General features: G+C 36.5%; 1 protein-coding gene and 1 long non-coding RNA gene across 4 annotated transcripts in view; one reads left to right on the plus strand and one right to left on the minus strand.

The window, feature by feature from the left end:
* Window positions 1-15,869, plus strand: part of ptprea (protein tyrosine phosphatase receptor type Ea) — a 76,678-nt gene that overhangs the window by 41,200 nt on the left and 19,609 nt on the right. For 2 of the 3 annotated variants that reach the window (XM_079594924.1, XM_079594921.1), the window contains exons 3-4: window positions 10,078-10,152; window positions 15,699-15,786. In XM_079594924.1, coding sequence (XP_079451050.1) covers window positions 10,083-10,152; window positions 15,699-15,786 — 158 coding nt within the window. In that variant the 5' untranslated portion in view covers window positions 10,078-10,082. Of the gene's footprint in view, window positions 1-4,579; window positions 4,808-10,077; window positions 10,153-15,698; window positions 15,787-15,869 lie in introns of those variants that run through there. The other variant, XM_079594922.1, reaches the window with a different exon arrangement.
* Window positions 11,951-15,858, minus strand: LOC306989328. The gene is made up of 8 exons (XR_013795618.1): window positions 15,108-15,858; window positions 14,900-14,991; window positions 14,662-14,809; window positions 14,258-14,298; window positions 13,712-13,828; window positions 12,622-12,723; window positions 12,444-12,539; window positions 11,951-12,307 (listed from the first exon to the last, which is right to left on the minus strand). It is a non-coding gene; the product is annotated as an uncharacterized lncRNA (long non-coding RNA).

Consider the following 15,869-nt stretch of genomic DNA (forward strand, 5'->3'; position numbering starts at 1 on the left):
CTTTAAAGGGTAACTAAACCCCTGGTCAGAGCCTGACTCCACCCACTGGCAATATTTGAAAAATGCTGGAAAAGTGGGCAGACCCCAACGGACGAACCGAGGGCGGGGCTGAGCGCGTGATTGACAGACCCGCAGTGACGCAGTGATTGACAGCTGCTGTCAGACTCGCTAAGATAGAGAGTGACTGGAGTGACGAAAGTAGCTTTGCAACAGAGCGGTCATTTGAAGTCGAGGACTTTTCTCCCCCACCTTCCCCTGAAGTGGACGAATTGTCTGTGGTCACAGAGCTAAAACCATATCAATTCGAGCCGCGAGCTCAAACTGCGGTGTCGCATCGCATTAACTCCCGCATCGCGATCGGCATCCGACGATGCTAGCGAAGCAGCCGCGCAAGAGAGAATGGGGCCAGTATCTGAGTGGATTATTATTACTATTGACCTCCGTTAAGCATATTTTGCCGCTATGTGAAAAAAAATATCCAGCAAAACGCGCCGGCGGTTGTGGAGTCCATGCAGGAAGAGCAGCGTTTGGCACACAAGTGCATGTAAACACTGGCGCTAATTTCCAAGTCTGGGGGAAAGTTATGCAGTCCAGCAGTGCTGTTGCTACCGGCAACACTACACCTATACCAGCCTAACCACTGTACTAAACACAGATAAAGCTAATGCTAAAAATCTACACTATTCTAACTGTTGCAATACTATGCTACTAACTAACTATGCTTCTAACAACACTAACAACTATGCTAAATAACTACCTAGGCTACACGAAATAATCTAAATAACTATATAAATGCTATGCTAACTAGATGCTAAAATACTCTATCCTGGTCGTTTTCAATACTAGTAATTCCAATTTCCAACTCCTCACTCGCTACAGTGGTTTTGACGGAAGCAGATGCTTTTATACCAGCGGCTGCCAGGGGCGTGGCAGAGGAGCGTCACAGAGTACCCTACGTCAGAGAGTACCCCTACTTCAGGAGATTCCGTTTAACCTGAAGAGGGCAGCACTCAGACGTTTTTACACCATATATTTGAAAAATAAAACACTTTATACTCAAATGTTAAAAAAAGTACTCGAATCAATGAACTGCATTTATGAAGCTCCATTCTTACAGATCATTAACTAAAAAAAGTTGGTTTAGTGTTTAGTTACCCTTTAAACTCATAAAATATTGCGATTCAGTCTCAGATTTTGTCGCAGGTTGTTGCAGCTGCATGGGTGTTTGGAAGGAATGAGTATCTTTACCATGTTTACCTCTTTATTCGCTCTGATGTGTCAGACTGGCACTGGCAGTGGCCACGCCCCCTCTGTATGATGCCACCCCTCATGTGACCCGGGAGAGAGAGAGAGACACTCGGCCTGAAGGGGCTCATATCAGTGGCCTCTTGTTGTGAGTGCGTGTTTGTGCGGGGATTGTTTATGTGTGTGTGTGTGTGTGATCAGGACAATAGCGCTCAGTGTAAATCCAGTGCGGCCCAGATTTTTACAGTTCTTTCTCACAAGCCAATCCGAGCGAAAAACAGCCTTATGCAACCTTAATCAACAACATGGCACTGGCAGTCTGCTCCCACACAGCACGGCATGCTGTAGTCTGGCAGGCTGAGAGCCGGGCATCTGGAAACAGTCTCTGAGGAATTCTGCAGGGTGAGAATGATCTGACTGAACCTGCTGTGTTACGTCAAAATAAAAGCTTGAGCGTGCTCTGAAAAGCTGGTTGTGATGTGACATGGAATAAACTGTTTATTTGAATAATGAAAGGGCATAAATCATCATAAAATAAAATGAAAGCAGTTCATATGACCTGTGCTCTATGTTCCAAGTCTTCTGATGCAATACGGCAGGCTTGTGATATCACTCTAAAGAAACACTGGTCATGAATATTAATTGCACTGATGCGGTGTTGTATTCTGTAGTCACGTTAGCTTATTAATATTCATGAGCCAAAATTCACTTTAGTAGTATTTACAAAATGTATTGTCTGTGTAAACGTGCATTGTTTTAAATGTTTTAAATAGTTTAGAGACTTTAAGTGTAAGTATCAAGGCAGTTTTATGTTTGCTCAAATCTTTTTATATTACATTTCATTAAGTAGCTATACATCCAGGACGTCAAAACTGAAATTTCAACAACAAGTGAAGATTATAAATAAAACTTACAAAATCATGTAAATCAATGCTCAGCATAATGAATTTCCCAGCATAATGAATAATTATGTTTATATACTGTATACACTCTCTCTCTCTCTCTCTCTCTCTCTATATATATACAGTTTTCTCACCTGTAGGTTCCTGAGCAATTTTTATTCCAGCCACATCTCCTAATAATGTCAACTTAGTTCATCAGTGTAGATTTTACACAAAATGTGCATCACTCAACTAAAGTATAAAGCCTAGAATGAATCTGCTAATGTTGATCTGTTCAGGATTCATTTGTTTGGGGAACTGGCCTTTTGTTTGATGTGAATGACAGGTTAGCTTGGCTGTGAAGATCAGCTGTTGAATTTTCGAATGTAAAAGTTCAGCTGGCACGGCCTGTGACGTACATCTGTCCGCACACACTCATCTTCAAAGAAAAGTTTGCCAGATACACATAAAACTGTAGTTGGGTGTTTAACAGGGTGTTTGAAATGTACTTGTGGTCATGGAACAGTTAAACATTGTTCCATTGTTTTGGCCTGACCAGGTGTTGGTCTCTTCCAGTAAACAGTGCGGTGCTTTACTGGAAAATACAGTGTTCTGGTAAAGTGTATATATATTACAACAGTGCACTTTTATATTCATTCATAATAAATACTGAAATATTAAATGGAAAAAAAATGAAGACAAAATTTTGATTTCATGGTGACTTTAGTATTATTACTATATTTTTATTTCAGTTTTTTTTTTTTTTTTTAGAAATGTTAATAGCTTAACTTATTTTATTTGTAATTTGTAGAAGTTTTTCTTCTAATATTTCAGCTTCATTTCATTTCACAAATATGCGTTTTAATATATTGATTTTTAGTTTTTATTAATGCTAACACTCAATCTTTTTCCTATGTTCTAAAATTGCTGAGCTTAAAGGAACAGGTTAATATTGTCCGAATTAATTTTTTTTGACTAAATAAATTCTATGAAGTAATAGAAAAACAACATGTTTGTTAAAAACAGTGAGTTGTTCATGCCTGACGCACCGTTAGCTCTGGCACAAGATGACTTTCGGTCGACCCTTTGGCTTCGGCAGGTTGATTTATTTAGTCGAGATTTGGCAACGAGGTGTAGTTATGAGACGGGTCTTTGACAAATGCAATATACTTGTGTAAATCCACGTTACTGCATAACCAGCATTAGCTTCTCATTCAATCTGCGGATGGCTGAGGCAGAATTGATTTGCGTGTCAGTTTGTTTCTCCAGGGAATATTTCAGCAAACACCAGAGTGAAATGAGCAGCGAGAAATGTTTCTGGACTAAAAATACACGTTTTAAACCAGCAGAAATGAATTTTGTGGTCAATGTTCGACGTAGAGTCACATTATACCTAGCCTAAAAATATGAGTTTTGATATTGGATCTTTTTCGTGGTCTAGGTTCTCTATAATGCATTTTTTTCGTGATCATGTGTGTGTGTTTCTCATGCAGAGCCCAAGGCCGCAATCTTCGTTTCTCAAACCACATCGGTTGTCACGTTTCCATGGCAACCCTCAGGAAGAGGATGCGACTGCCGTCTGGCATCGTTCGGATCTCTGTATATCTTATGTGACCTCCCTGTGCCGGCCTGCATTAATGCAAGGTGTCTGCGCCGAAGGCAAACGTGCCGTTATTGGAAGTTGGGTGGAGGGTTAACTTGACGGTCGAGACTCGCTTTGAACGTTTAATGCGATGTTGTTGTTTGGTGGTCGCTGTGGGTTTGTGTGTTAGTCTCTTTCTCTTAAATGGGTCAGTGTGTAAAAACCCACGTGGCAGATGGACCATCCCGAGAAAGAGCATAAAGACCTCCTTTGACAGGATATTAATGAAAACTGAAAGAACGTAAATGCAATCTGAAAGGATTATTAAAAGATAGAATGAGAAAATGAAAAGGCCTTTGCTCTCTGTTGGTTGAACTCGTTTTAATGGCGTCTCCCAGGGTTGACTTTGCTTTGAGGTTTCTCTGAATTAGACCAAATGTGCCTGGCTTAGTTTCCTACAGTCCCGTCCGTCTGATTCAAGGAGACAGTATTGTAGCAGGCAGGAGAACAACGCTCAGTAGGTCCAGCAAATATCAAAATCAAGATTATTTGGCTGAAAACCTGTCTAGAACACGTCATATTTCATACAGAAAACAAAATAAATGAGCAACAAATTATATTTTGCCTAAAGAAAACGAAGCCTGTTTTCAGGACCAGATTTTTTGCATTATGACAATTTAAATATATATATTTATCATAAAAAAACAGCACAAAAAATTGTGACTCGTGTCTATGTGCTGTCTTATTCTGCCTTCTTAAAGTGATATGTTCTTTAACACTTTAACACTTATTTTAAGGCAAACAAGCTCTTCACGTGGCAGAATTGCTAAGTGAGACGAAACGAGAACGACAGTGTTAAAGTCACACTGTCATTCTGTGAAGATCTTGGTCAAATAACATTTACATATAGAACAGAATGAAATGAGGGGAGAAAAGTGCCAAAATCATCTTTAACAGCAGCAAGCAGCAGTTAAAAGAGACTTTCTGTCAGACCGGCCAGGAATTCGGAGAAATGAAAATAAAAAAACTGTAACGGGGGTTTACGAACGTTCTTATTTTCAGGGAAACGCACGGCTAAAGTAGATCCAGCCAGACTGAGGTAATTCTCACACACACTAAATATCTCTGATCTCAATATCTACATCATCTGAACAATGTTTTGGGGTGTGGTAACTTTAGAATAAGTGGAGTAATTGACTCTGGGCGTTGAATGAATGCACACTCGAGGTGCTAAGAAGGTTTTTGGTGTTTTTCAGCTGGTCAGGCTGGGTGACCTGTATGATGCCCAGATAAACCACCCTAAAACAGTCATGATTACTTTACACTTGCGGTGCAGATATTGCTCACATCAGCTTTAACTTAACGGTTGTGTGTTTTCTTTTTCTGTCGTGGCTGTCGAGTGTTTGAGACATGTTGTTGTCTTTCCCTCTGCACTTTTTTCAGTCGTATCTCCACTATACACAGAAACAGAAAACTGTGAGCAGTTTTTCAGTTCACGTGCAGTTCAGGTGTTTTTTAGCTAAAGACAGACACGCGTCACCTGATTGTAAGCTGATGATGACAGTCGAGTGATGTCGTGGGTTGGTAATGCTGTTTTTCTGTAGTAAGCAGCTCCTGCAATCTGTAAAATGACTGTTTAGTCCACAGTCTACATGGAGAAGGAGGGAGTTTACTATATTTTACTTTACACACACGAATAAGCTAATCTCACCCTTTTTTATTTATTATATTTAATATAAATACATACTTGTGTGATGGGAATTTTTTATGCTTATTACATTATTGAAATATTATTATTGGCAAATTCTATTGGAAGCAAGTTTCTCCGTATTATTTTCCATAATGAGGGCTTATTTTTTTCCTAGTAGAAATCAAGTCCAGATCAGCTGCTTCTGAAGGATTCAGTTTGGATGCTGCATGTGTGGATACCATAGCAAGACATATCTCTACTCTACATATGTACATTAGTTTCAGGTGCATTGACAATTTGGTCTCACACATTCAAACCAAGTACATTTGCACACTTCATACACAAGCATACACACATGCTTTTGTTCTTCTTGCTTTTGCTGATTGCATAAGGAAATGACATGTCTGTGCGAACAGCGTTCCTCATTTATAGACCGAGCGGTCGCTGGGAGTTTTTGTGTGGGCTAAAACCCCCCATGACAGAGCGCCATTAATTCATGGTTAGCATCTTAGAGACACACACACAAACAGAGATAGTCTCACTTGCCATTACAGCGAGTGCATCCAGGGCTGTTTCCGGCACATGTTGTGGACGGGTTAGGCCTCACCCAAGGCTATCTGCAAAAGTCTTTCGTATAAAAGGAGCCTGTCTGCTAGCTTTACCCCATGACCTATTTACAGTAATGACTCTGAGAAGCGCCCTATATGCTGAGGGCAAAGACAGCAGACCGCTCCTGACCATAGCAAACACGTCACATGTCCTCTGAAGGAGAGAAGTGTGGGACGGGTGGAGGAAGGAGACAGGCGAGGCGGGTGGAGACGTTTCATTGTAATTATGTAAAGGCAAAAATTTACATTAGAGTTTGTTTAAACACTCGGAATAAAACAAAAATTCTGTCATCGTTTACTTTACGCACAATATATTGGTACCGTATCAGTTATTGGGTGACATACGTTTTTTTTTTTTTTTTCATCGATATTAAATATTTCATTAGTGCATGCTCATTTCCTCTTACCATACCTTTACCATCATCTGTGTTGTGTAATCTAAATGTAATCTTTATAAAAAAAAAAAAAAAAAAAAAAAAAAAAATATATATATATATATATATATATATATATATATATATATATATATATATATATATATATATTTGTTTTAAATAGTGTATTCTATACCATTTTTTATTTTTAAGAAGTCTCTTCTGCTCGCCAAGGCTGCATTTATTTTATCAAATATACAGTAAAAACAGTAAAATTGTGAAATATTATTACAATATAAAATAACTTTTTTTTCTATTGTAATATATTTTAAAATGTAATGCATTCCTGTGATCAAAGCTGAATTTTCACATGATCCTTCAGAAATCAGTATAATATGCTGGCAAGAAACATTTCTTATTATTATAAATTATTTGAAAATAGTTCGCTGCGCAATATTTTTGTGGAATGCTTTTTTCAGGATCTTTGATGAACAGAAAGTAGTTTTTTGTAACAATTAAAAAAAGTATTTACTGTCGCTTTTGATTTCGTTAATGCATCCTTGCTGAATAAAAATACAAATTTAATTATGAGTAATGACTTACATTTCAGTATATTTCTGATACACTTCAGAAGCCTTAGACTATGGCACACACATCATATGGATTAATTTAATATATTTATGTTTTTTTGTTGTTGTTTTGTCTCCATTCACTGACACTCATACACTTCCTGTATTATTCCATTGAAGAAATGCTTTGGAACATCATGTGGGTGCATAAACGTTGACAGATTATTATTAATATTATTTTTTTCTCGAGGTAAACTGTCTTTAAAGAAACGGGACTTGGGAGAAGCTCCACACAGTCTATTAACACTCTGGAGTCTGAGAGACACAGATTTGTCAGACCCATTTACCTGCAGTAAAGTGTGGCTACACAAGATTTATGTGTGTCACTGATTTGCCCCACTTACTTTAACAGTTTCGTGTGTGTGTGTGTGTGTGTGTGTGTGTGTGTGTACACTGAACAGGAAAACTTGTCCCCACTGTGCCCTTGAACAATACCTCTTACCCCATGTATCTCCACAGAGACACACTGAAGTCCCTCTGGATAAAAAGCATATGCAATTGCAAGATTCTGTTCATTTGCATACATTCACTCGGATGCAGTCCATATGCATGCTATGGAATATATATATATTCATGCTTACCTGTGCAGTTGTTTCCCTGGGCTTGGGTGTACCGCATGAAACGGGGAGGGTCATTTCTTCTCATTATAATTCTGCCATCAGTCTTTGTGGCACTGCAGTCAGCTCTCCGCTCTTTATTAATCGCTGTGGGATAGTGTATCGACTCAAACACTCGGCTGCTGCTGTCCGGACTCCCGTGTGCTCTGGGAGACTGTCGAAAAATGCAGCATTTGATCACGGTTTATCACAGCGGCTAATGCAGAAAGCACTTTATTTCACTCCCGGCTGATAAATGATGCAGTCTGTGAGGTTACCAGGGAGAAAGTCTGCTGGACGCTGATAATGCAACGAGAAGTAGTCGAGAAAAAATGTGCATGAACTTTTCATAATCAGGATGTTAGGTAAAGTATATGCATAGAGGAAAGTATATATTTTGGGTGATGTAATTCTCCATTATTTATTTATTTATTTTAAAAAGTTTTCTTAAATTTATAATAACCTTATAAGCTGCTTTTTTTTGCAGTTCACAGTTCTGTGGTCTGACATAATTTGTTGTGGTGTTTTGTGTCTGGTTTTAAAGGGAACTTTTCAGGTAGTCAGGCTGGGAAACCATAGCTAGTTTAAATATCTTTTTTCATCTGGATTATATATATTGTACACTGCTGTTTAAAAGTTTGGACTCAGTAAGATTTTAATGTACAGAAATTAATAATAAATAGTAATACATAAAATATAATAAATAAATAATACATTAATTATAATAAATAAAAAATACATTAATTAATAATTTATTTATTAATGGTATATGTATTAATGAATAATAATCAATTGTAATCAATAATTAATAAAATCATTAATAAAGACATTTTTAAAAATAATTAAGAAATTTCTCTTTTTACAGAAAGAATGTCTTAAATAGATAAAAAGTTACTATAAAAACATATAATGTTACAAAAGATTTATATTTAAAATCGAAGATTGCTGTTCTTTTGAACTTTCTGTTCGTCAAATAATCCTGAAAACAAATGCATCATGGTTTCCACAAAAATAATAACCAGTACAACTATTTTCAATTCATTGATGAGCAGCAAATCCTCATATTATACTGATTTCTGAAGGATCATGTGACACTGAGTTATGATGCTGAAAATTCAGCTTTGATCACAGGAATAAATGACATATTAAAGTATACTCAAATAGAAAACATAATATAAATAATAATATAATAAATATAATAATATTTCACAATATTACTGTTTAACTGTATATTTGATCAAATAAACGCAACCTCGGTGAGCATAAGAGACTTCTTTTAAAAACATTTAAACGGTAGTGTATCTTTGGCATAACCTGCGCTAATGAATTATGCACGACAACACCAGAAATTAGTGTTAATAAGTCAATGTAAAATCAGCATGTTAATTTTTTTAAGTATACATACATTCAGATTTATAATTATGCAATTCAATAATGAACTTCACATGAACTACCCTACTTTTTGCTGATAGTTTGGCAGTGTTGGAGTTTGAACACCTCCAGGATTCTCTCTAGTGTTGAGCGCTTTGCATTGCAGGACCACGGGGATTTGTCAGTTATATATGCATTGTGCTGGTTTAGTGAATTAGCAGCAGCACCCACTTCATTTTCTCAATGAAGAGCATCAGCGGCTGTGCGGGGGTGTTTTGTGGAGTATCTTATCTCTCTCGAGCAGCGCTGATAGCAGAACTGAGACTGAATCAATTCTTGTGGCTTTTCCCAGAAGTAGCCCACGACATCTGCCCTCCAGATAGAGAAGATACGGCTGGCCTACATTCACAAGCACACGCTAACACTCTTCTATGCAGTCTTTCAAGCATCTCTTTTACTTTTACTACGGGTTACGGATTTAAAATATACCCCTAACCAAAAGTATGATGGATATTTTCTCATGCACTGTTTGAGGAATGAGCGAGAGCCATGATGAGGAGACTCAGTCTTGTCCGCTTCTGACACTGCTAAATGTGTCAATCATGTGCTATGCAGATCAAGGGGAACAGCAGACACCACTGATGGGGGACAGCAAATAATCTGCTTTTCTGCCCAAAAAATACCCTTTCAAGTTTAATAATGAACAGATTAAGTATCAGATGAGCCTTTTAACACCTCTAAATTCACAGATTAATTCAGATAAGGATCTTATTTTTAACCCGCTTGATATTTTGTATAACACATGTGCACCTAAAATCCCCCCAAAACTAAATAATCATGTGTAATCTGCGAGAAAGTGAAGTTTAAGAGTTTGCTTCTATAGTCAGTCGGATTTAAAGTGTTTACTGGAACTGTATTTAAATGACTCTGGTGACATCTAGTGGAAAAGTAGGGAAACTTGTTTGTCTGTGTCCAGTAATGCAGTGCTGTAAGTCTTTCTGCCCGGTTTTTTTTTTTTTTTTAATAAAGTCTCATATAAGTGAGGAAATTATGAGAATATTTCTAAATAATTTACTGATATGCTCTCTTCTTCTCTTGCAGACACAATGGTCCTTGTTTTTTTCATAACAGAAGCTCCACAAGACGCCTCCAATTCAACAGAGACCAATGACATTGGTAAGTGCTCATCATTTATAGTTGATAATACACTCTAAAAAATGCTGGGTTGTTTTAACCCAATGTTGGGTCAAATATGGACAAACCCAAACTTTGGATCAAAAATGAAAAATAGGTGGATGTAGGTGTATGTTGGTGAGAGAATTTGTGTATGAATGTGGTGTGTAATGAATTAATATGTGTATTTGCAATGTTGTTATTTATTATTTTTGTTTTTTGTTTACGTTTTGTTTTTGGTACTCTGTTTGTGTGTTTATAGGACCCTCTTGAAAATGAGATGTTGCATCTCAAGAGGCTATCCTTCAATAAATTAAAATAAAAATAAAATTTTAAAAAATGCTATTTAAAAATGTAACCCAATGGCTGGGTTTGTCCATATTTGAAGCAAAATTGGGTTAAAACAACCCAGCATTTTTTTGGAGTGTATTAATAATAAAATGAGCATTAGTGTTTTTTTCTCTCCAAATTCTTCCAATACTAAATGCAGAGTATCACATTTAACATACACACGAAATACTTTATTCAGCAATTTTTTCATCACCGAAGATACATTTAAATAAATAAAAAATACCTTTAGAATGTCTTATATAAGCTGTATATGGTATTATTTTGCACTCAAATGATCCATCATTGTTTTATTGTCTGTTGTACTTTTGTTTTCCATTAATTTTGGCATTTGTAAGAGTCACTGGCTTGATGTGTGAAAACAGGATCCTGTGATACAGCGGTTTCACTCAAGGTGGCGCTAGATGATGTCACCTTATTCAAACACACTGTATAAAAAGTTGCTGCCGTAAATTCAGTACAACCAACTTGGATGTTTAAGTAATTACAACTTATATTACATTAACTGACTTAAAAAATGGGTTTAAACTTGTATAACTTAAAAAAGTTAAAGCAATGTAAAAACATGTGGGCTTAACTTATTGATTATATAATTTTTACAGTGCATAAAAAACATTTAAACAAATTGAAGGGGGGCTCTTGCAAATTAAAAAAATATTTTTTGCTGCAAATTTGTTCTTGTAGCTCAATAAAAGAGGTTCCATATCGAACCGGTTTTTAATATATAATGCCCAGAATGCATTGTTTTTTTACAGTAAATTACAGTTTTAATGAAACACAGTATGTTACTGTCAGAATGATTATTATTTACAGCATATCTAATTTTATGTATTGATGCTATTTTAAATTTGAGACATTTTCAGACCTGGAAAATTGGGATTTCTTTTTTTTTGGATTGCAACCTCTTAAATATAACCTTAAATATAAAATATAACCTCAACCTTTAAAATATAAAATGATGGCAACATGTAGGCATTTCTCACAAATAAGTGTAAAAGTGTTGTAAACTCAATGCTCAGTGGTCAAAATATTAACCAACCAATACTGTAACCAACAATACTGTAACCATTTCTTGTTATTTACACAGTAAAAAACGCAGTGTCAAATTAACACTTAAAGTGTTAATTTTAACACTACTCCGGATCATATATGGTCCCAATCTATCTAGAGTAAAAAGTACACCGTTTGTAGTGTTGAATTTACAGTGTTAATATAGCACCTTACAGTGTAGAAAAATTACACTTCGAGTGTAAAGTGTTACACTTAAATTGTTGTTTAAGTTTTACACTAGGGGTTTTTAACACCCCTGGTGTTGATTTAATTCCATTGGATTTACACTATTGGATTACACTATAAGTGTTATTTATAAAGTATTCTGTTCAGTGCAAAAACTATTTACACTATTATATAGTGTTAATGTACAAGATAAAATCAAGAGTCTTCAGACAGATGTATAAATCCAAAGTTTATTAAACAAATAGGCAAAGTGGCTCCTTTATAACATATGCCAGATGTGTAAAGGTCAAATTATCACATTCATGAGGAGTTGCAAGAAAAGAAAAAAGTCAATAAAAAACATAAAATCATGTTAATTTGCCTAGACATGAACAAATATGACAGGTAGATTTGAACAAGATTGCAGAAAACTACTTGTCGACAGTTGTGTAACATCCATGAATGCAGTTCCTCTTTGTCCCACAGCGACCAGGAAGTAGTATTTGAGTTTATTGCCATATCAGCATCACAGGCCGCGAGCAGGTATGCTGTGTGGTTTTTTCAATGCAGTCAAGGTGGTCTTGTATGCTGGTCCCTGTCAAAGACAAAAATAACACTCAGTCAGCTCTTCAATTGGCCGTCTTTATATTCGTTTTCCACAATACAATCAACACAAATGGCAATATTTTGAGGCAGACGATAGGCAGTGTGACAGAAATGTCCAAATTTACCTTTTTGGAGACGACAAGGTGTTGTTCAGCTTGATATGAGGATATCTTTCCAGGTCTCTTGCAGGAGACGAACTGATGCAAGATCGCTGCCCCATTCTAAATAACACGTGAAAACTTCAGCAAAATGCAATCATGCATGAACGCGTATAGATAATCTTATTCTGAACTATAGTCTAACCTGAATCATCAGTTTCATCATCTTTCACAGCAGATTCTGCAGAGTCAATCAGGTCCTTGAAGGTCTTGGGAGAAGCCTTTCCAGGAACTTAGCGGAGGTCTTCTGACCAAAAATCAAAACAAAAACAATCAAACAGTTACATAGCATAATGACAACCATATCTCTCTCAGGAACAATTCTGTTCAGATGATTGTGTAGTCACAGAGTAGCACCGTTCACACCTGGCATTAACATTCATCTTGCACAAGCGAACAACTCAAAATACAGGTGTAAACGCACCCAAGAAGCATTGAGATTCGATTGTTCTGATGAGGTCTAGGCCACATTTTTTTTATTAAAGGGATAGTTCACCCAAAAATTTTAATTCAGTAATTTACTGACCCTCATGTCGTTCCAAACCCGCAAGACTTTCTTTAGTCTTTGAAACACAAATGAAGATATTTTTGATGAAATCTGACAGCTTTCTTTGCCTCCATTGACAGCTACACAACTACCACTTTGACAGTTCAAAAAGTTAACAAAGAAATCTTAAAACTAATCCATGAACCAAGCAGTTTAGTCCACATTTTCTTTTTCTTCTGTTTATGTTGGTTGATTCATGTTTATATGTGAATAAAAGTCTAAATTCAATCTATTCATCACAAAGCGATCAAGTCTCTTCAGAAAATTTGGACTAAACGGCTCAATTCATATGGGTTCGTTTTATGATCTCTTTATGAACTTTTTGAAGCGTCAAAGTGGTAGTTGCGTGGAGTATTCTTGATATATTTATTTGAGTTTCGAAGATGAACAAAAGTCTTTTCGGGTTTGGAATGACATGAGGGTGAGAAATTACAACAATTTTACACTTGTGTGTCAACTAACCCTTTAACTTTTTGCAGTTTAATATCTTGAATTAACACAATGACATAGTGATTGATGTGTCATCATGAATTATGACAATCAAGATACATCAATCACCCAAGACACATGTACATTTCAGGTCTGAACAAAGGCATTGTGTGGTTGCCCAGTTAGGTTTAAATGTTTCATGTTGATTCGTCATGTATTAAAATGTGTACTGCACATAGAATAAAATAATGACACTCACGATTCTGGATTCATCTTCAGCTTTGTTGCTTTCGTCTTCATTTCTGTTGCTTGGTTTTTGTAGCAATCTCATGAGGAGAGCTTCCTTCACTTGACACTGGAGGGTTCTGGGCCAAATCTATTGAAAAAGGATTTGAAAAAAATATGTCAGTTGAGGCTAATATTTCCAAAATTCAGTAATGCAATACAATTTAAATTGGGGCTGTAAATAAGGTAAACATAATTGTGATTACCCTTAATTTCGATTATGCTGAGAGCTGTCTATAAAGCATGGGTGTAAAATTATTTATATTCAAAATATGCATTTAATCTGATTATTGAATACATTTATATAAGTTAAATGAGTAATAAGGCATCTTAAATTTAACTTGATTTTAATACGCATTTAGAATTTATTTTACCCATAATTTTTTTATGGTATTTATAATGTGAACAGAACATACAGATTCATATTAATAAAATGCAGACAGATAAATAGTTAGGACATAATTTATCCAAAAATAACATGCAGTATGAATTGATAAAGACTGATTTCAAGCTAAAGTACCTGTATGCTCTGCCAGTGCATACGCAAATGTTACCTGTAAACTGAATTGGAAGACAGATGGATTTACAGATTAGCTTTAATGCACTTTCACAATGTAAAAAATAAAAAACTTGATGGTAAGTTACGTTTGTGTCTTGACGCAGATATGACGACATGATATTCAGTGCTAAGAAACAAACATACAGATATGTAATTCTCACTTAAACATAGGGCGAATAAAACGTTTTTAAACGCTCCCCCACCTCAGTCTACAAAAAAGTGCTTTTGTTGTTTGCACTGCGCGCTAATTTACAAGATACTTAATCGAGCTGTAAATAATGCGCATGCGTCACAAAAACGGAATTGTTAACGCGTTCATGTATAACACAGCCACTTTTATACACACAAAACGAATATAAACTTACCATTTGAAGAATTATCTCATCTGCGCAGAAAAAAAGAAGCCCAAATGCAGCTGCTGTTTCAGACCTCCTCATCAACTTTAGTGCCAGGCTTGTCGTAAGACCGGTTGAGGCCTCGGCGCGACTGGAGGCGGGAAGGCTTTCATGAAGGCTGTCAACAAACCAAAATGAAATGAGCTAAAAATATATTTGTAATACAAAAATAATTTATAATACAAATGTATTTTAAACGTTAAATCACCTTCATCCAGGAAATCAAATTGTCATGAGAAACCGTCACATTCTTCTGTAACGTTACTCTGCATCTCATGAACTTGACGAGCTTCCTTAATCCTGACAAAAACGCGCAGTTTATCATTTCTAAATGTGTTCACCACCATATTTTACCAAAAATGTTAACAAGTGTATTTACTTTTTTATTTTAGAAAGAAAAAAGCAATTCAACCTACCGTCTCGGTCGCATGAAGATAAAATGGCGTCGTCGTCCTTCGAGACAGCAGTCATCGAGGGGCGGAGTCAATACAATTCGGCGCCTTTTTGTTTTTGCACTTTCAGTGTAAAAATAAAATTACACTTGTAACTACACTGAAGAGGAGTGTTTTTTAACATTGTTGATTGTTAATTTAACTCTTTGGGAATTAATAACTTTTAACACTGCAATTTTTACACTGCCGATTTTACTGTGTAGCAGCGAGATGAAATGTGAATCCTCCCAGGTTGCTGTCATACTTTAAGCATTACGTAAGCATTAGTGTGTATTTGTGTTAAATCTGCGGTGGATTACGCAGACTGCTGGAGTAAAGTGCTGATCGCAGGGTTTAGCGAGTGATTCTTGTCAAACCTGCTGTTAAATGAATGAGCGATGCTTATCCCCGCAGTCAAAACAGCTCCAGCCTCTCTATTAAATCACTAATAATGCCTTAGCTTGACTGGCTGCCATACCTCACTTAAACGCTAAGTGTGTCTGTTCCGGCTCCAGCGGCTCAGTTTCCTGTTCTTTTGTTCACTGTGGGTTTAACTGCCTCTCCTTCTTCCTTTAGACCCGTACAACACACACATCCTGCCCATACTGCTGGGGCTGTCCGTCTTGCTGCTTTTTCTAGGCTTGCTGACCTGGTTTTGCCACAGGTATGGCACACTACACAAACACTGGGTTAAAAACTGTGAGTCTGTCATGCTCACAAGCTCCGCCCCCTCTCTGATTAAGGGCA

The sequence above is a fragment of the Phoxinus phoxinus genome (genome assembly GCF_949152265.1).
Source record: "Phoxinus phoxinus genome assembly, chromosome: 21".
NCBI lineage: Eukaryota > Metazoa > Chordata > Actinopteri > Cypriniformes > Leuciscidae > Phoxinus > Phoxinus phoxinus.